Raw genomic sequence first — 19,910 nt, 5'->3', positions numbered from 1 at the left:
AGGGAAAGCTTCCCCCATCTCATTACAGAACTGCACTGCAAATCCTATGCAAAGCATATTGGAAAGAACAGAAAACCTGAGCCATGTCTTCAGAGAGAAATTTGCTGAAGCAGTTGGGCAAGGATGTGCTGAAATTGGATCACAGGTGGGGGTTCTCTGTGGCTGTGCAGGCATCATCCCAGCCTGTATTTGAATGCACATTCAAACTGCCCGTTCTGCAGGACTCAAGGAGGCTCTGCCACTGCTGCTGGTCTCACAGCCCAAATGTAGAGCGCTTTTGCTTTCGCTCTTTACACACAGCTGAGATAGACCAGTGCCTGGCCTATGCAGGCTGTGCTGATTTAATTTCTCCAGGACCCGTGCCACTCTCTGGACTGTACATTTGGTATCCAGCAGGAAGCTTCTATCTGAATATCCTAGGGCTGGGGTGGGGAGTGTACACTCTAGACTGGACAGTACAGTTTACTGCAATTATGAGGCAAACTCACAACTTTTCATTTCAGATTCTTTCTTGATGTATCATTTGCTTCTAATTCTGTGACTAGGAATGCTTAATTGAATGGATATTATGCAAAAATATTACATTAGACTTAGTGAGCCATACAAGTCCATGCAGAGCTTGCTTGAGTCTTGTTACAATAAAGTTATGAACTCAGACAAAAAAGCAGCTGTTCCCTGGAGGGCCCCCGCTTACCTCTGCAAGGTCTGGGGCAAGTGGTGTACCTGGTTGCCCCCCCCCCCCCGCCCCATACAGGCCTGGAGCCATAAGGTGGGCTGAGTTGCAGGGCCATAATGTCTTGCCAGTCGGCTTCTAGCACCCTTTCTTCTGAGAGTTTGCTTTGATTTCCAAATAGTGTGTTCCAAAAAAACCATGCAACAAAAACATTTGTTGGGGATGGATTTCTACAAATATCCTAGTCTTGGATATGCCTTTTTCTTCTTTTCTGGGGTGTGCGTGTGTCTGATGTAGTAGAGCAGTTCTCTCTAAATAGCCACATTAAACCCATTAATCACAAATAAACTGAAGTGTATTACAGAAGGTCATTCTCTTAAAGCAAAGTATTGTTACAACTTATTACATCAGCTTTTAAATTGTTTTCCCCCTAGAGGTATAGGCTTGGTGTACGGTTATACTACAGGGTGATGGAAGCCATCTTAAAGTCGGTAGGTGTTCAACATACAGAATTTTTAATATTTATATTCCCTTTTTAATGGGCTAAAGTATATCTTCATTTATTCATTTATCTTAGGAAGAAAAACGCCTGTCAATTCATAATTTTAGGTAAGTTTGGCAAACCTACTTCAAAGTTATATTTTAAATACATCTAAAAAATGTTAATGTTGAAATGCTGAAAGACTGTCTTTTTTCTCTTTTTTATAGCAAACTTTTGAATAACAACATCTTTCATACATCTCTGTTGGCCTGTGCTCTTGAAGTTGTCATAGCTACTTATGGCAGTAAGTTGTATATCTGTGCCATATTACGGAAGGGGCTGTTTCATCCATAGTGATCAGTCATGATCCTTCCCCCCTCCCTTGCCTTTTTCCCACACAGCCCAGACTTCCCTAGTATTTACTTTGTTTCACCTAATGCTGGTAAGAGTCCGTTGTGGTGTTTTGTGTGTGAGTTTTATCCTTGCGACAATGCTTTTAATATCAAATTATTAAAACTGAGTTATTTACATTTGAAATACTGATTACTACATTATTTGCAAAAGGAACACCAGACAGATTAATGCCAGAAGGCTGGGGGGGGGGTTAATGTACCCAATTTCCAAAACTGTTATAAAATTGCCACCTTTTGTATAGCATTCCTTCCCCAGTCTCAAGTTAACAGACTTCCAGTTTCCTTCAGAAACACTGAACCATTAGGGCATGTTGAATTTTTCAGATTCCTTAGAATGAGAGGTGCTGAAACACGGCTTGGGAATTCAAAAGATATTTCGGTTAAATTAATATAATTTAGTTTTGCTTGGTAAGTAAAATGTGTGTAAAATTGCGGGTGGCGCTGTGGGTTAAACCACAGAGCCTAGGACTTGCCAATCAGAAGGTTGGCAGTTCGAATCCCCGCAATGACAGGGTGAGCTCCCGTTGCTCGGTCCCAGCCCCTGCCAACCTAGCAGTTCGAAAGCACATCAAAGTGCAAGTAGATAAATAGGTACCGGTCCAGCGGGAAGATAAACGGTGTTTCCGTATGCTGCTCTGGTTCACCAGAAGCAGCTTAGTCATGCTGGCCACATGACCCAGAAGCTGTACGCCAGCTCCCTCGGCCAATAATGCGAGATGAGCACTGCAACCCCAGAGTCAGTCACGACTGGACTTAACTGTCAGGGTCCCTTTACCTTTTACATAAAAAATGATTGCCAAGTACTTGCAATAATATTCTATATTTTTTATTAATAATAATATTTAATATCATTTGGCATTGTGCTATATTTTCAGAAGGTAAAATTAAAATTCTTAGATTTTCTGAAAACAGTAAATGTAGACTTACCAAGCTAAATGTGGTCCAGTTACCAAAAAATAGCAGATTTGAATTCCTCAAACCCCAAAATTATTTTTAACACCAGACCACTCACTGAATTTCCCCCCAAATAAGTAAGTTTAACCTCCTAAAATGACATGCTCTAGAACCATAGTTTCTTTGGGAATTTGTTGTCTGATCTCAGATCTTAAATGCTGGCGCAAAACCTATTTTCAACAGGACTTCCTTGGATCTGGAACTTTGAGAATAGGGACATGATAAATGGCACATCTCAGTGTGTAGGAACAATTTATTGAGGACTTGCGTTATTCACAAAAGAATAATCAGTTGTGTTCTCTTTAGCCTCAAGCAATGCTTCACAAAGTGAAAGTATGAATATGGAAACAGATTTATCTTTCCCATGGATTATCAACATATTTGACTTAAAAGCCTTTGACTTATACAAGGTTATTGAAAGCTTCATTAAAGCAGAACCAAACTTGACAAGAGAGATGATAAAACACCTGGAATGCTGTGAACACCGTATAATGGAATCCCTGGCATGGCAATCAGTAAGTTGTCTTCTCCATTCAAATACTAGCAAGGTCTAAACCTGCTTAGCTTGTGACCTCAGGCAACATCAGGTGTGTTCAGGGGTCTATGGCCTTAGGCACTGGTAAATTGCTTTCTAAACATAAAAATGTAGTGTATGACAGGAGTATAGATACATAAAATATATGTTATTTAAGAAATACCACCATTTTATCTCTGTCCTATATTTGCACTTGTCTGTCATCTCACTGGCAATGTAGTGTGCATGCCCTCTCAAGTTAAAGCCCAAGAACCCCTTGGCCACGCTGGTGCCCAAGGCTCGTTGGCTTACAGTTGGGTGAGGGGAGCAGCCGCTGGCAGTAGTGGTGGTTGGAACTCCAAAGGGTAGGGACATTGTGTACCTGGCTTCTGACACCAAGCACTAATTCTTGCCAGATGGGTAGCGGGGAGGTACAGGGACCTCAGTTTCATGCAGGCACGGCAGCAAAACCAATCTGGTTGTCCTGCTGCCGCCCCCACACCACGTGGATCTCCCTGTGCCTTGCCCACTCTCTCTTGGTACGCAGCAGCCCCATCTTCACCAACCTCCTGGTTGCTTCTGCTAAGTGACCTCTTCTCTGGGGGGGCGGGGTGAGGAGGAAGAGGAGGCTCCTCTGGGCAGCCACTCCTGGCCATCAGTTGGGCTGGGCGATACCAGCTTTTCAACATTACGGTATATCGCCAGCCAAACATTGCAGTTTGGTCATATTCCACGATGTTGAAAAAACAAGCTGCATTGGCCTTTTCCCATGAGGCACCTGGAGAAACTGCCCCCGCTCTCACCTTGGGAACTGTGGTGGTTTCACCCAGGCGCTCACAGGCTGGAAAATTGCAGCTTGTTTGCACAGCTCAGCTGGGAATCAAGAAGGTTCCCCCTCCCCAGCTGAGTCAGCCCTGGTGCTTCCTCCGCTTCCCTAAGCTGAACAGTTTCACGGAGCCCCCACCCCGCTCCTGGGTCATGGGAGCTCATTTATGGGAGCTCATTCATGGGAGCTGGAATGTGGTTTGTTTGGTTGTTGTTGTTGTTTTGCTTTTGTTGTTTTTAAGGGATGGCATCCAATTTCGTTGCACTTGTGCAATGTTGCACTTGTGTAATGACAATAAAGAATCTATCTATCTATCTATCTATCTATCTTAAGTGCTTGGCTGTTTGTTGCTGCTGTGCTTACAGCACCACCCGGCTCCAGTTCATTCTCCACCAAACTTTGATATAGATATGAACTGTGGAAAGGCTTTCTGCCTCAACTTCAGTGTTTCTTTGTGGTCACACACCATTCTAAGCATGCCTGTTGATGGAATATTTCTTTGACTTCTATTAGTTTGTTAAACCACAGAGCCTAAGACTTGCCGATCAGAAGGTCGGCGGTTCGAATCCCCGCAACGGGGTGAGCTCCCATTGCTCAGTCCCTGCTCCTGCCCACCTAGCAGTCTGAAAGCACGTCAAAGTGCAAGTAGATAAATAGGTACCGCTGCAGCGGAAAGGTAAACAGCGTTTCCGTGCGCTGCTCTGGTTCGCCAGAAGCGGCTTAGTCATGCTGGCCACATGACCCGGAAGCTGTAAGCTGGCTCCCTCGGCCAGTAAAGCGAGATGAGCGCCACAACCCCAGAGTCGGTCACGACTAGACCTAATGGTCAGGGGTCCCTTTACCTTTACCTATTAGTTTGTGACTTCTTGCACATATTATATGGCTTTTGTTTATGAATTAAGAAACAATTGATCATTTCATCAATATTGCCAATACATTATTAGCCCACGTGTTGCCTTTTGTTGATCAGATCATCCAGCTGAGGTTAGGGCAGCTGCACACTCCTCAGTCAAGGAGGTTAAAGATCCCTCTGCATCATAGGAGGACAGAGTGCGATGGCGGTTTCACTCCCAATTATATCGCTGGTGAAACTGCTACCGCTCCCGAGTCCCTCTGCTAGCAGCGCCACTGGAGGAAGGAACTCTAGCAGAGGGACCCAGGAACAGCAGCAGTTTCACCATCAATATACCGCTGAGTGAAGCCGACACCACGGTCTGCTCCTCCTCCTGGTCCTGGGCAATAGATTGATATGTCGCCCAGGCCTAGCCATCAGTCGCACCTTCTCTAGAGCCGCAAACGTAGCAGGACTCATTTCCCCTCTCTGTGCTGCTTCCAGATGGGCCTTCTCTTCAGGATATATGAATTTTTGTTGCTGAGATGGGCTTCCCCACAGTTGGTTATTTTGCAGTAGTGTGGGGAGCAAAAGGAAATTCTATCAAAATCATTACAGATGGAAGAAATTAGGACTGTTATTCTTAAAATTAATTCCTGTAAAGCACTGGGGCCAGATGGTTTTCCTGTGGGTGGTACGATTCATATCTAGATTTCTTACACGCTAAGCTTCTTTCTGTTTATGAAAATGCCTTTGAGGCAGGTACCTGTCAACTTCAGTGTCAATGTATGAAGCACATATGTCTCTGAAACCTGGCAGAGTACACACTAATGGTGAAAATATAGATCAACCTCTTTAATTAATGTTGGTGTTAAAATGCCGGCAGCAGTTCTGGCTAATATATTGACCAGTGATTTCAACAGTGTGTTTCATTCAGCAGAGAGCTGACCATCTAAGATGGGAAACCAATTTAGTGGCTATATATAGTCTTTGAATGGGTCTGGCTGCACTTACTTCTTTGGGTGCTATAAAAGCATTTGATAAGGTATATTGGCAGTTTATGTTTGTTACTTTGGAAAAGTTTGGATTTCCTCAAGAACTTATAAAATGGATTAGAATTTTATACCAAGCTCCTAAATCTTAAGTAAGGACAAATGGAATTATTTTTGATCCGTTATCTGGAGAAAGTTACAAGTCAGTGTTCTCCTCTGTCTCCAATGATATTTCCAACCCTACAATTCTGTGTTTCTGTTATGTATCAGTCCACATTTATCCAATGTTGTAGAACATTGAGTTATCAAAAGTTGCTTACAGGATCATCTTCATCCTCCCAAAATAAAAACAAAACCTGTTCTGTAGTATATTACCTGTACTGTATTGTTTAAGTTGGCTTCTCTTGAGTGCAAAATTATTCTGCCCAGTAGATGTCAGGCTTTTCCATCTTACACTTTATAGTTTCAGGCATGAAAAACACTCTTTCTCTCTTCCTTTGTAGACATTACAGCTAACCTTGGTTGTATCCTTCCTTCTCCACATGGCAGATGCGACACAGCTGTGATACCTTACATCTTGCTTTCACTTGCTTTCTCCTTTACTGACTGTTTCTTTGATCTTTTCTATTATTATTTTTTCTACAACAAACCTGTGAGGTCGTTAAGCTAAAAACAAGTTCTTTGCACAAGGCTTTCCTGGGGCCTCACGGCTGGGAATGAATTTGGCCTTACATTGTTTTTCACTGCCCTCATTCACTGCCCTCTTGGATTGCATACCGCCCCCCGCCCCCCACTGTCCTTGGCTTGAGAGCCCTGGGATATGAAAAAGTATTAGTTTCTTTCTTTCTTTCTTTTTTAAACTTGGGGTTGCGTAACTGGCTGTGCTGGTGAGGCACTCTGTCTCGTCCTTAAACAAAGGGGCATGCCATTAAGAATGAAGCGTCTTGCAAAGGGACATGTTCTGGGAAGTTCATATGCAGCTATTAAATTAAAGGTAAAGGTAAAGGTACCCCTGCCCGTACAGGCCAGTCTTGACAGACTCTGGGGTTGTGCGCCCATCTCACTTAAGAGGCCAGGGGCCAGCGCTGTCCGGAGACACTTCCGGGTCACGTGGCCAGCGTGACATCGCTGCTCTGGCCAGAGCCAGAGCCGCACACGGAAACGCCGTTTACCTTCCCGCTGGTAAGCGGTCCCTATTTATCTACTTGCACCCGGAGGTGCTTTCGAACTGCTAGGTTGGCAGGCGCTGGGACCGAGCAGCGGGAGCGCACCCCGCCGCAGGGATTCGAACCGCCGACCTTTCGATCGGCAAGTCCTAGGCGCTGAGGCTTTAACCCACAGCACCACCTGCGTCCCTACTAGCTATTAAATTAGCCATGGTTAAAAAAACATGGTGGTTTGGTAGATGAGCATGTTGCAATAAAATTCTCCTAATTTCAGCCTTGGTATCTTTTGATAAATATTCTGGATCATAACATAGCTTGCAAATGGAAAATAAAACTGAGGCCCTGAAATAAAAGTCAGTATTAAAATGTGTGTGTGTTAGTGGTACATGATTCAGAATGTGGAGGCCACTAGTAACATACGTACATTATAATCAAATGTCAACAACTTTTTGCGCAGGAGGGAAAGGCTAGGCAGGAGAACAAATACTGTTCTGTTGAGCACCGGCTCCTATGGAAAGCATCATTTGATCTCTTTCCTGAGAGATGTTAGCAAACCTTGCAGCTTGAGTGAATTAGATTGGAATAATCACTTAACATTTATCGAGTTCAGAGTCTTTTTTCACTCAGGAACTTTTTACAGAATGAGTGGAGAGGAATAGCAGTCATTTTGTTTGACAAGAACAACAAAATGGCTCAGCATTTAGGGATGGAGTTAACCTACAAACAAACCATGTCCTCATGCTACTAACTCAAGAGAAGGAAATGTATTTGCTTTTCTCCAACTAGGGAAAGTCTAAAAGGAAGCATGTGCTAATAGCCACTGATTTATTGTACTCCGCACACCTCCAGAAGGCATTGCCAGACTCTCTCTCTTCCCCAGTTGTCCTATCTGAGGGTAAAGGCTGGAGGGGAAGAAGGTGTAACTTCTAATCTGGCCTTGCCTGTGTGAAGTACCAGATGGTGGCTGGCAAAACCAAACTTCACTGAGCTAACTGTAATCGTTGTAATAGCAGGCTATGTGTTTGTAGCATACATTCTGAAATACTTATATTTCTCAGCTTCGCTCTAAAAACGTTTACAAACAGTTATTGTACCCAGTGCACTGTTTTCTGTTGAGGCCAATTAACAGAGCTTTCTCAATGGAAGTACACAATGTAAACAGCAAACTATTTGCATTACATGGATGAATTTGTAGAATGACTCTCACGGGGCTAAAGTATCAACATTTCCCCTTCTCTGCCTACATAATGCAAGGGAGGATTTATGGCAAATTTACTTTCAGTTTCAGTGAACTGCTTGCTTGTGAACCAGAAATTGTGTTTTAAAGTAAACGATTACCTGCTAACAAACCAACTTTATGCCATGAATTACATGAAGCTGCTTTCTTTGTTTACTAGCTTGCTGATTTATATGAACCTAACAGTTTGCTCCAGCTTGCTGAGACTCAAGCTCCACTGTTCAGCATGTAAAAATAAATTCTGAACCAAAGCAGCAAGTTCCTTGACTAGCAGAAACATACATTTCAAGCAACATTAATCTGTACACTCCAAGTGTAATTAAATGTTGTTTGCAAAGAAGTGAAGACTAACCTGGATAATTAATTTAGCATTAGATCGCTTGTGATCAGGACACTCCCTGTCAGAAGGATCAGTCTTTTTGTGTCTGGGGATCTTACAATAGGTAGGATTATTGTAGGTATTAATCTTCACAAGATTCTTTGAGCCTCTGGTGTACACAAATTTGCTACAAGAACATTGAAAATAAATGGGATTGATTATCTTGCCAAGTTAGGTTTTAAACTTGCAGTGCAGCCAGTGTTATGGTACGGTCAACTTTTCTGACGTAGAAAATAGAAAAAAGAATGCAAGGTGAGTGAGAATCACTTTTCATGTTCGTTATTCCAATAGGGATAATATTTGAAGCTTTTTCTCATTAGAACATAATTTATAAATTGTGAGAGGCTAGTTTTAAATAATTGCTTTAATCAATATAATCTTCATCGTTATATGTACAAGCGTACAAGCAACTCCTTATACAAAGAAACAAAATACCTACAGATTTTTTTAAAGGTTCATTCTGTCTCTCCCATTCTCTCGTGTCCATTTATATTGCAGATTCACTGTCAAATATTCTTGTTTTTATGGTCTGGAGGCCATGTTGAACGAATTTGTCAGAACCCTTAGTTTCAGGGAATCTATTATCATATCTTCTAGTCGACCAGCTCTTCATTTTTATTGAATTTTGAATAGTCTCTGAAGTAAAATAATAAACTATGGGGTCAAAGCAACAGTTTGAAACTGCAATACATAGAGTGACTGGATACATAGTCCTGACAGCAGCAACTACTGAACAGTTAATCCACGTTTGTGTTCTGATCAGGGAATAGAGTATTAGGGTGATGTTATATGGCACAAAACAGAAGCAGAAAATCAGCAAATGAACAAAAATCATTTTAAGGACTTTTTTTTTGCTTAATTTATTCCGACTTAGTGTAGCTGGCTTATTTAAAGTTCTTAAAACCATTGTGGAGCAAGTAACATTCAGTATCAGTGGAATTAAAAATCCTACAATTTCAATGAAAATTATAATCCTTGAAAGATAGGTTTTCCAAATTTTTTCAGGAAAGTTTTCAAAACATGTCCTTTGGGGGAGTCCTTCCATGCTGACATGAACATTGGTGGATTGGAAAAAGCTTGCTGGGGTGCTTCCTCCTATCACAATTATCCAGACAGCAGCGCAGATGATCTTGGCATTTCTTCTTGTTCGAATAGCCTTAGATCGAAAGGGGTGTACGATAGCTAAAAAACGGTCAATGCTTATGCTAGTCAAAAAGAAAATGCTTCCATACATGTTTATATAGAAGAGTGTGACCGAAATCCTGCAAAGTATGTCTCCAAATGGCCAGTCTTTGGATGCAAAGTAATAAATCCTGAAGGGTAAGGTGAAAACGAAAAGTAGGTCTGATATTGCTAAGTTAAGCATATAAGTGGTTGTTTCATTTCGTACTTTCAATACGCAGGTGAAAATGTATATAGCAACGCAATTGGATATTAAACCAAGAACAAATACCATACTAAACATGCATCCGTACAAAGTATACTTGAAGGAGTCTTCAGCAGAACAGTTAGAGCTTAGCATTGTCATGCAATGAACTGCTAAAACTAGCTGCTTCTTCAGTCAAGCCGTACCTTGTATTTTGTTGTAGTCTCCGTGAAATCCTCAGATGGTGTGTAAAACCAGTCCTTGAGTGATTTCATATGGGTCCAGCTTGACTTTGAAACTTCACAGCTGAATTAAACAGAGAAGATACCATTCTGCTGGTCACTGGCAAATAATTATTTTCTTCCAAATGCCGTAGTAGTTCTGGATGATAGGGCGCATCTCCTCATCCACAATGAAGGTGTAATTAAGCTTAACTTCTTCACATATTTCTGTAGAGGTTGATCCTTCCTGTGGTGTTGTAGAAAGCACTTCAGATAAATCTGTTTCAAAGTTATGTTCTGAGTTAGGTGGGAACAGACTTCTTGTGTTAGCACTATGCTAGCATTTTTCTTTCCTTCGTGCTGTTGAGTAAGTTCTGACCCCACAGGGTAGAAAGCAAGCCAGAGAATAAAATTCCTAAGCAAGTATTTTCTTGCTGATCTTAAGCTCTCCCCGCAGCTGCCAATTAAATGGTGTCTTTGCTTGTTCAGAGAAGGCAAACTAAAGAGCACGCAAACCCCAAGCCCCACCCATGCTTACTCAGCTTGCTAAATGACATGGCAGGAAGAGGAGGCTGGGCTTCAGAAAGGAAGGGTTCCACTGCAAATTCTTAAGCAAAAGTATTTTTTTTAACCTTCCATGCTAGAAATATATTTGAACTGAGAGCCATGCAAACGATGACTACCTGGCTCAGAGTGGCAGATCAAAACCTTATTAATACTTTTAAAAGTTAGGTGTGCCTTAGGAAGTATAATTAAGCAGTTTTTAGTTACATTTCATTTTTATTTCTATGGCTGTCTACCATTTTAATTAATCATTCTGTTGATTGATCTGTTATTAGGTTTAAATATAAGTGAATTTCCATTTTAAATGCTCAGTGTAGGTGTTCAGGGACATTGCAAGAAATGAAAGAACTTGCAACTTTGCTTAGAAGTCATCTTTAATGTTTTCTTTTTCCGTTCTCTGTTATAGTAACTCAAAAATCAAAATAGTAATTTTCTCTCTCTATTTTTAGATTACACTGAAATGCCATATCTTTTTTTACCTCTTGACAGTAAAGTGAATCACAGCGTTTCCTTCCTCTGAGGTGTCCAGCTGTTCCACATGCTTTCAGGCCCTTGCTACCAGAGAGTGCATTCATAAAATGAATCTGGCCAGCATAGGTAACCCTCCGTAATCCAAAGTGCAAAGCAAGCATTAGAAGGCAGTTTAGAAAGCATCTACTTTTGAGAAGAGATCACTCTGAGGTTCTGGTCCTAAAGACAAGTTGTCAGTGCTTGATAGAACACAGTTACAAAGCTACATAAATGTATGTTACTACAATATGCAATGGACCTTTAGAAAGCATCTTCCCACTGTGAACTCACCCATCCCTTAAATACCTTTCTCACCACTATGTATGTATGCATGCGTCTCCTAAATTAATGGATGGTTTGACAAGTATAGAAATGCTCATAATAGACAAATATCTCTGCTGCTTTACACCCTAATTTCAAGTATGATTTCTTGGGAAACGATTCCTGTTTCTGGGATATGTCAACTCTAAAAAAGGCATGTGTGAAAGGCTGGCTAAATTTAACCCTATGTTAAACAATATGTTATTGTGATTTTAATGTGCTGTGTTAATCTTCCAGTGAAATTAATCTTGGGTGACTCTAAAAACAGATTGCATTAGTGAAAATTGGTGATGATATTTGAATGGAATGTTTAATAAGAGAACAACTTCATCAGTATTATCCCTCCAATGTAATTTAGCAGCAACTGTTCTACAGACTTCAGCAAAGAAGTGGGACTACAGAGCTTCTTCATCGGCTAACCTAAGAGGCCAGCAACTTTTGGCTCTTCTGCTTTTTGATTTCTTTCTTTCTTTCTTTCTTTCTTTCTTTCTTTCTTTCGTAAATTTATGCCCCAGTCTTCCTCCCAGGCTAGCCCAGGGTGGCAAACCACAAAATCGAGCTCTACAACAGCCTATTTAGAAAGACCTAAAAGCAACCCCAAACCCTCACAGTTGCTAATTTCAAGGCTGTCAACCATCTAATGGCAAGGTGATAAAAAATGTTTTTAAATTTCTTCTAAAAATCTCTGATAGACACACCTCACCAGGGAGGTCATTACACAAACAGGGAACCAACCACTACAGAGAAGGTTGTGCCATGGGTCAGTCCAGCTGGACAACAATCAGAGGTGGCACCACCAAGAGGGCCTCCCCTGCCAACCATGGGGCCCAAGATGGTTGGTTTTGGGGGAGTCCTTTAAGTACTTGGTCCCAAACCATTTGGCATTGCATGCTAGGACTAGCACCTTGAATTGGACTAGTGTGGGGCCTGGTGGCTCCATCAGGCTGCCCCGTTTACCAGCCTGGCAGCCACATGCTGCACTAGCTGTGTCTTCAATGGCAGCCCCCCCTCCGGAGCACATTGTAGGCTCAATGGGAGGCCCCTAGACCATGAGCACCAGAGGTCAAGCTGTCTCGGTCCAGGAGTGGCTAGAGCTGGCAAACCAGCCTGAGCTGGGCCTAAGCACTCCCAGCCACAGAAGACTCAAGTGACAAGTTGGAACCCTGGACTACTAATAGTAGTAGCAAACTATTTTGAAATCATTTTTTCAGCTGAGAGGGGTGCAAAAAATTGTTTAAATTGTGTTCTTGGTCCTTCTAATCCTACTTCCATAACGCCTTGTTGGTGTGAAGAGAGTAAGAATGTCCTCAAACACAGGACTTAGTGATGTACCTTTTTAAAACAAAAAACAAAAACTTTGGGGGATTTTATTTTGTGAGGAGTTTGACTTGTATCTTAAGATAAAGTTCTGAAGTAAGTACCTTAAGCTCAGTTCACGGAAAGACAGTTCATCTTTCCTTCTATGAACTGCCTTAATGGTGTAATCTTGTAATCTTTTGTGCCTACTCAGAAGGAAATGCCAAGAGTTCTGTGGGATTTATTGCCACGTAAATGTGCATATGATTGCAGTCTTAAGACTATACCCGCTGACCTTTGAGTGAGCCCCCCCCTTGACATTTTTTTTATGGGTGGACATTCATAGACTGATTGCGCTGTCCACTTGTGCTGTGTGAGAGACAGACAAGGGCTTGCATTTCAGCATCAGAAAAATGTATGCAAAATATAATGATCATTTATTCCTTTTTGTATTCTCTTCCTGAACCTAATTGGAAAGACTATTCCTGATGTTCTCAGCTGACATCCCAAGGCTTTTATTTCAGTAGGAATTGTTTGATTTAGAGGACAGAATAATATTCAGTCTTGTGTTTTGTGGCCAAGCTACCTTGGGCCTTAGGAACTGAACATTTCTTTTAAAATTATCAACAATTTGGCAATCTTACTTGCAAGCATAGGTAGTGGTTAAAGTGCATTGTTAGTAATAATAATAATAATAATAATAATTTATTATTTATACCCCGCCCATCTGGCTGGGCCTCCCCAGCCACTCTGGGCGGCTTCCAAAAGAATATTAAAATACTATGATACATCAAACATTAAAAGCATCCCTGAACAGGGCTGCCTTCAGATGTCTTCTAAAAGTCTGGTAGTTGTTGTTCTCTTTGACATCTGGTGGGAGGGCATTCCACAAGGAGGGCGCCACTACCGAAAAGGCCCTCTGCCTGGTTCCCTGTAACTTGGCTTCTCGCAGTGAGGGAACCGCCAGAAGGCCCTTGGTGCTGGACCTCAGTGTCCGGGTAGAACGATGGGGGTGGAGACGCTCCTTCAGGTATACTGGACCGAGGCCGTTTAGGGCTTTAAAGGTCAGCACCAACACTTTGAATTGTGCTCGGAAACGTACTGGGAGCCAATGTAGGTCTTTCAAGACCGGTGTTATATGGTCTCGGTGGCCGCTCCCTGTCACCAGTCTGGCTGCTGCGTTCTGGATTAGTTGTAGTTTCCGGGTCACCTTCAAAGGTAGCCCCACGTAGAGTGCATTGCAGTAATCCAAGCGGGAGATAACCAGAGCATGCACCACTCTGGCGAGGCAGTCCACAGGCAGATAGGGTCTCAGCCTGCGTACCAGATGGAGCTGGTACACAGCTGCCCTGGACACGGATTTAACCTGTGCCTCCATGGACAGCTGTGAGTCCAAAATGACTCCCAGGCTGCGCACCTGGTCCTTCAGGGGCACAGTTACCCCATTCAGGACCAGGGAGTCCTCCACACCTGCCCGCCTCCTGTCCCCCAAAAACAGTACTTCTGTCTTGTCAGGATTCAATCTCAATCTGTTAGCCGCCATCCATCCTCCAACCGCCTCCAGACACTCACACAGGACCTTCACCGCCTTCACTGGTTCTGATTTGAAAGAGAGGTAGAGCTGGGTATCATCCGCATACTGATGAACACCCAGCCCAAACCCCCTGATGATCTCTCCCAGCGGCTGCATGTAAATGTTGAAAAGCATGGGGGAGAGGACAGAACCCTGAGGCACCCCACAAGTGAGAGCCCAGGGGTCTGAACACTCATCCCTCACCACCACTTTCTGAACACGGCCCAGGAGGAAGGAGCGGAACCACTGTAGGACAGTGCCCCCAGCTCCCAGCCCCTCAAGACGGTCCAGAAGGATGTTATGGTCGATGGTATCAAACGCCGCTGAGAGATCCAGCAGAACTAGGAAACAGCTATCACCTTTGTCCCTAGCCCGCCGGAGATTAGGATTCTGTTTGTCTTTTGAAAGGACTTCATGGGTTAGAGGAGTGAAGAAGAGGGGCATGCAAGTAAGATGTGGGTTTTCCTCCTCCTGTGTGTGTTCTGGAGCAAGCCACTTACTAATCTGTAGTTTCCTTATCTATTAACTGACTATATTTGCCTAACTGAGCTGAGGCTTACAGGTTGACTCAAGTGGAACTTTGAATTGGACTACTTTGCAGTCGAATGTTGTCCTGTAACAGAAGGTTTAGCAAAAATATTGCATAACTTAAACAATTTCTTTAAAATAAATCATGTTTAAAATAATGTGTAATTTGGCACCCTAAAGTGTCACTAAAAAGCTTTGAAAAGGAATTTAAGATAATGAAGTTTACACAAAAACCCCAATCAAGTAATATTTTCTGTAGTTAGAAGTGCATAGAATGGGTGTACAAAGTCCTGTTTTGTGGGCGTGATAGTGGACTCTGCGTTATTCCTCTAAAAGGCTTTTCTACAAACTGCAAAAGGTCTCTGGTTCAGTCCCTTTTGTCTCTAGGTAGCTGAGAGGGTTTCTTTCTGCAACCCTTGGTGGAATTATTTACCAACTTAACTAAATACTTCAGCCTTATTAGTAGGAAGAAATCATATTTCAATGGAAGTTACTTCCAGGTAACATTAGAGGCTGCATGGAGAGGCAGCATTTTCACTGTTGAACCTCTCTGACTGCTACAGAAAGAAGGTGCGTTCCCCATTTCGAGTCACAGGCCACGGTCTCGCCACCATGAAGTGAGCCTGGCTTGTGATTTCCTTCCAGAAGTCCCTGCTTCAAACACGAGGAACTTGAACAGTTCCTCGTTTATCAGGAAGTTAATGGTGCATTTTAAAATAGCTAAAACATTGAGCCTAGTTCTTTTCAGATACAGCTTTCTTCTGTATTTGTCACATACTGGTTACCTACATTGAACTGTCAGTCCACCATTACAAAGAAATAAAGAATTGTTTGAAAATAGTTTTTAGTATTTACCTGTCTTGGTTCTTAACTGAAAGGTTGGAAGGGAGCAGCTTGAGAAAACTGGAAGGCTTCTGGTAATTCTGTATTTCTGAGGGGCAGCCAGACCAGTTAAGAGTTTAGTGAAATCGCCAAGTTCTGTCAGGTTCCAAGTTCATAAGGGTATTGTTCTAGCCAAAGGCCATGACAAACCTGTAGCAATAATACAGTGGTGCCCTGCAAGACGAATACCTCGCAAGATGGAAAACCCGTTAGACGAAAGGGTTTTCCGTTTTGGAGGTGCTTCGCAAAACGAATTTCCTATGGGCTTGCTTCACAAGATGAAAATGTCTTGCGAGTTCCTGTGGTTTTTTTTTCCTCCCCCCCTTTTCTAAGCCTCTTATCAGCTGATCCGCTAAGCTGCTAAGCCGCTTAACAGCTGATCCGCTAAGCCGCTTAACAGCTGATCCGCTAAGCCGCTTATCAGCTGATCCTAAGACGCTAATAGCGCTAATCCGCTAAGCCGCTAATGGGCTTGCTTCGCAAGACGAAAAAACCGCAAGACGAAGAGACTCGCGGAACGGATTGTTTTCGTCTTGCGAGGCACCACTGTACAGAACATACAGCCATAATAGAGAGAAGGTACCTGAGACACAAACAAGATTAAATCTAGGTTGATTTCAGATCAACCCCCCAGTCACCCAAACAACATACAGCTATTTTATCTAAATCTTTTTCCCTGATTTGTTTTGCAGCTCGTGCGTAGACAGCTGCTCTGTGTATTACAAAGCTATTATTGTCACTCAAACTCAACCGTTTATGCAGAGGTGCACCTGCTTGCTTATGCAAATAACGATTTCAGAAAGCGATATAAGGGCGAGGCTAACAGATAAGGAGTGATTGCTTCCATCTGAGATTACAATCTAAATACAGGCCTACTATTGTAGTAGACTTTTTCTTTTCCAGTTATTTTCAGCAATTAAAAAAACTTAAGAGAACTCCAGTACGGTAACTAATCAGATTCTTATGTTGCTGGCATTTGTTTTAGGATTCACCATTATTTGAGCTCATAAAGCAGTCTAAGGAGCGAGGTGGGCAGCCTGAGCAACCTGACCCTCCCAACTGTTTCACTCAGCCTCTTCAGCATAACCACACTGCTGCAGACCTGTAAGTAAAATTATGGGCAGAGCCCTATGAGACTGTAAAGATACTCACGTGGCCCATTGACTCTTTGCCTACTCTGACTGGAAGCAAGTCATCTACTCCATTTAAGTTCACAGGCGTAGGCAGTGGTCACATATGAGATAGCATCATCTCCATGGGGTTCCCACGGGGAGCACCTTTTCCCAACTACTGTTTGGAGATGGAGACCGTCTGACCAAGGGGCTCCACACACCGGCAACCTTGAGATTGCATTACTGCAGCGGTAGGGCATGTTGAATTTTTCAACTTTCAAAGTTCAAAATTGAGGGGTGCTAAAAAGTTGTAACGTGACTTGGGAATTCAAAAGCTATGTTGGTTAAATTAATATAATTTAGTTTTGCTCAGTAAGTAAAATGTGTGTAAAATTGCATAGAAATAATAAAAATGACTGCCAAGTGCTTGCAGTTACAGGTGAGATCCGGGGTACCTTATTGTATTGTGAAAGAGCTTTAATACAATTTTATGAAGAGAGAGAGAGAGAGAGAGTCCCTCACTCGTTCTGTTAGTGCCTCATTGGCCCAGGGAGTGGGCTCTCTGAGAGCCTCCCTTGAGAAGTGTCTCCAGGGCTTCCTCTGTCTTCAGGCAGGAGGAGGGAAGCTCCTCCAGTTGCTTCAGTCCAGGGTGTCTGTCTGGCCTCAGTGCCCACCCACATGTCAAAGATTTCTTGGAGAAGCTACACTTATTTCTCCACTAAGAGTACACAGATCCCCTAAATGGGAATTACACACAATACTCAACACTTTCACAATACTCAACACTTTCACCATGGGTGTAGCCAGGATTGGGGGGGCAGGCATTATTGGGGGGGAGCAGAACTGAGTTATCTGTGATACAATCTGACAGTTAATTATTTTTATTTATTTGCTTGACTCAGAGGGGCTGCCTCTCTGGCTATGTCCATGTATTTCACTAAACTTATTTGAGTCACTGTGTGGAACTGCTCTGCTTCTGTCCTTCAAGACACCTTTTCTGAGTGCTATGGCATTGGCGCAAGGAGCCTCTGCATTCAGTGCGTTATCCATCAGTAAAGATCTATGTACAGTCCACAGCGACTGTGACTCTAAGAATTTGCTTCAAGATAATAATAATAATATATTCCTGTTTTCCACAGAGAACAGGAATCAGTGCTCCCTTCCTGATATCTCCATGCTCTCTCCCCTGAGCAGGCAAGGGGCACCATAGATGTCTGTAGAACTCTATGTGCACACAGGCACACAATCATTTCACATTTTCATCCTCGCTCCGAGGCAAAGGCCTTGAAGGGGCTGCTTGGGAAGCTGTGGCGTGCCAGGCTTCTTATCCTGCGGGGCTCACAGCACATTCCACAAAGCAGCAGCTGCAACTGCAGCCTTCATTACCAACACCACTATTCAGGACATTTTCAGGACAGCTCTCTGGGGCTCCAGTGCCCACATTTACGAGACAATACAGAGTGGATCTACATGCATCAGTTGTGGTGGTCTTTGTTTTTCTGCCACAGGGAGTGGTGTTTTGATTCCCACCCTTTTCCCTACAGGCCCTGGTACATTGCACAGTTGCATTTTGCTAGGAAAATGCAACACTGACCATGCACTCACCAAATGGTACTTACCGTGCAAGGGGGCCAACTTGAATAAAATTTTGGGACACTCAGGGAAGCCCCACCCTCCGTAACTGATCACAAGACATGGTGTATGCACACCATTTGAATAGTGATGCCCATCAACTTTGGGGGAGCCTATCCCCCTCAAATATTTTTGGGGGGGGGGCTGAAGGGACCTTGGCCCCTAGGAGTTGGCTCCCAAGTTACTGTGAATGCAACTTACCCAGCAGAATAAGTGTGATAACAACCAGCAGACCCTGCATACAAACTGCTCCAAGCCTCATGCAGCAATCACTGAAGGATGGGGCATTCCTACCCTCAACAGAGTTACATTAGAGGCCCTGTTTTTTTACTAGTTTTTCCATGCTATATTCTGTATATGTATTATTTCCACATGTTATCTGTGATCTTGGAGGAGCTTCCATCTAGGTTTGGGCGTGACAGTAAGCCTGGGGAGGAGCAATGGAGGAAGTGATGAAGTTTAGCCACATGTTTCCTGCCTGGAGCAAGTGGGAGGATATAGTTAGCCCCCAGCAGGCTCACTTGCTTATTCTGCAAGAAATGTTCCATTCATGTACAGGTGGTACATGACACCAGTCAAGCTTGCAAAAATCTATCATCTGCCCGATAATAAATGTTGTAAAGAGACCGAAGGTACATTCTTTCACCTTTGGTGGACGTGCCCAAGGATTAAGACCTTCTGGGAGATGATCTATAATGAAATGAAAAAGGTATTTAAATATACCTTTCTGAAGAAACCAGAGGCCTTTCTCCTGGGCATGGTCGGCCAATTGGTGCCAAAGAAGGACAGAACTTTCTTTATGTATGCTACAACAGCAGCAAGAATACTTATTGCAAAGTATTGGAAGACACAAGATTTACCCACCCGGGAAGAATGGCAGATGAAGGTGATGGACTATATGGAACTGGCGGAAATGACTGGCAGAATCCGACACCAGGGAGAAGAGTCGGTGGAGGAAGATTGGGGGAAATTTAAAGACTATTTACAGAAACACTGTAAAATTAATATCTGTTAGAAGGATGTTGGAACAATATTATATGATTTTAGCAGGAAGGATATAAAGGATTTGGGAATAACTGACTGTTAATTGGTGAAAGGAGGAAAAGTAAAGCTACATTATATTAAGACAATTTACAGGACAAAAATTTTAAAAGAGGGAAAGGATTTGCTGAAATAGATAATAGACCTAGAATACAAAAAAGCGAGGTGTGAGGAGGTCAAGGAAATAAGCTAATGAAAGATTGGTAATGAGGAGATCTGATGCATTTTCTTTTTTGTGTTTTTGTTTTTGTTTAATGGGTTTTATTTCTCTGTTTTTTTGTTGTTTCCCCCCTCTTTTTATATTGTGTGTTGTTTTGTTTTTGTTTAATGTGGTATGTTTATTTTTTCTTTCTGTAATTGTTGAAACTTTAATAATTTTTTTTTTTAAAAAAAGAAA

The 19,910-nt window shown here is 42.6% G+C and overlaps 2 protein-coding genes across 4 annotated transcripts in view; one reads left to right on the top strand and one right to left on the bottom strand.

Moving 5' to 3' along the window:
- Positions 1-19,910, top strand: part of RB1 (RB transcriptional corepressor 1) — a 55,651-nt gene that overhangs the window by 21,498 nt on the left and 14,243 nt on the right. For all 3 annotated transcript variants that reach the window (XM_079977451.1, XM_079977452.1, XM_079977453.1), the window contains 6 exons: positions 29-145; positions 1,108-1,164; positions 1,251-1,282; positions 1,382-1,458; positions 2,828-3,036; positions 16,714-16,832. In XM_079977451.1, coding sequence (XP_079833577.1) covers positions 29-145; positions 1,108-1,164; positions 1,251-1,282; positions 1,382-1,458; positions 2,828-3,036; positions 16,714-16,832 — 611 coding nt within the window. The remainder of the gene's footprint in view (positions 1-28; positions 146-1,107; positions 1,165-1,250; positions 1,283-1,381; positions 1,459-2,827; positions 3,037-16,713; positions 16,833-19,910) is intronic.
- Positions 8,814-10,744, bottom strand: LPAR6 (lysophosphatidic acid receptor 6). Its single transcript, XM_079986902.1, has one exon. It carries the CDS (start codon positions 9,993-9,995, stop codon positions 8,955-8,957), a length of 1,041 nt encoding a protein of 346 aa, XP_079843028.1. The 5' UTR covers positions 9,996-10,744; the 3' UTR covers positions 8,814-8,954.

This window comes from Podarcis cretensis (assembly GCF_951804945.1).
Source record: "Podarcis cretensis genome assembly, chromosome: 1".
NCBI lineage: Eukaryota > Metazoa > Chordata > Lepidosauria > Squamata > Lacertidae > Podarcis > Podarcis cretensis.
This window is presented reverse-complemented; position numbering and strand designations above follow the sequence as displayed.

What these genes read in the sequence shown, in the direction of transcription:
- LPAR6 (XM_079986902.1), bottom strand. Translation starts at nt 9,995, where the DNA reads ATGACAATGCTAAGCTCTAACTGTTCTGCTGAAGACTCCTTCAAGTAT.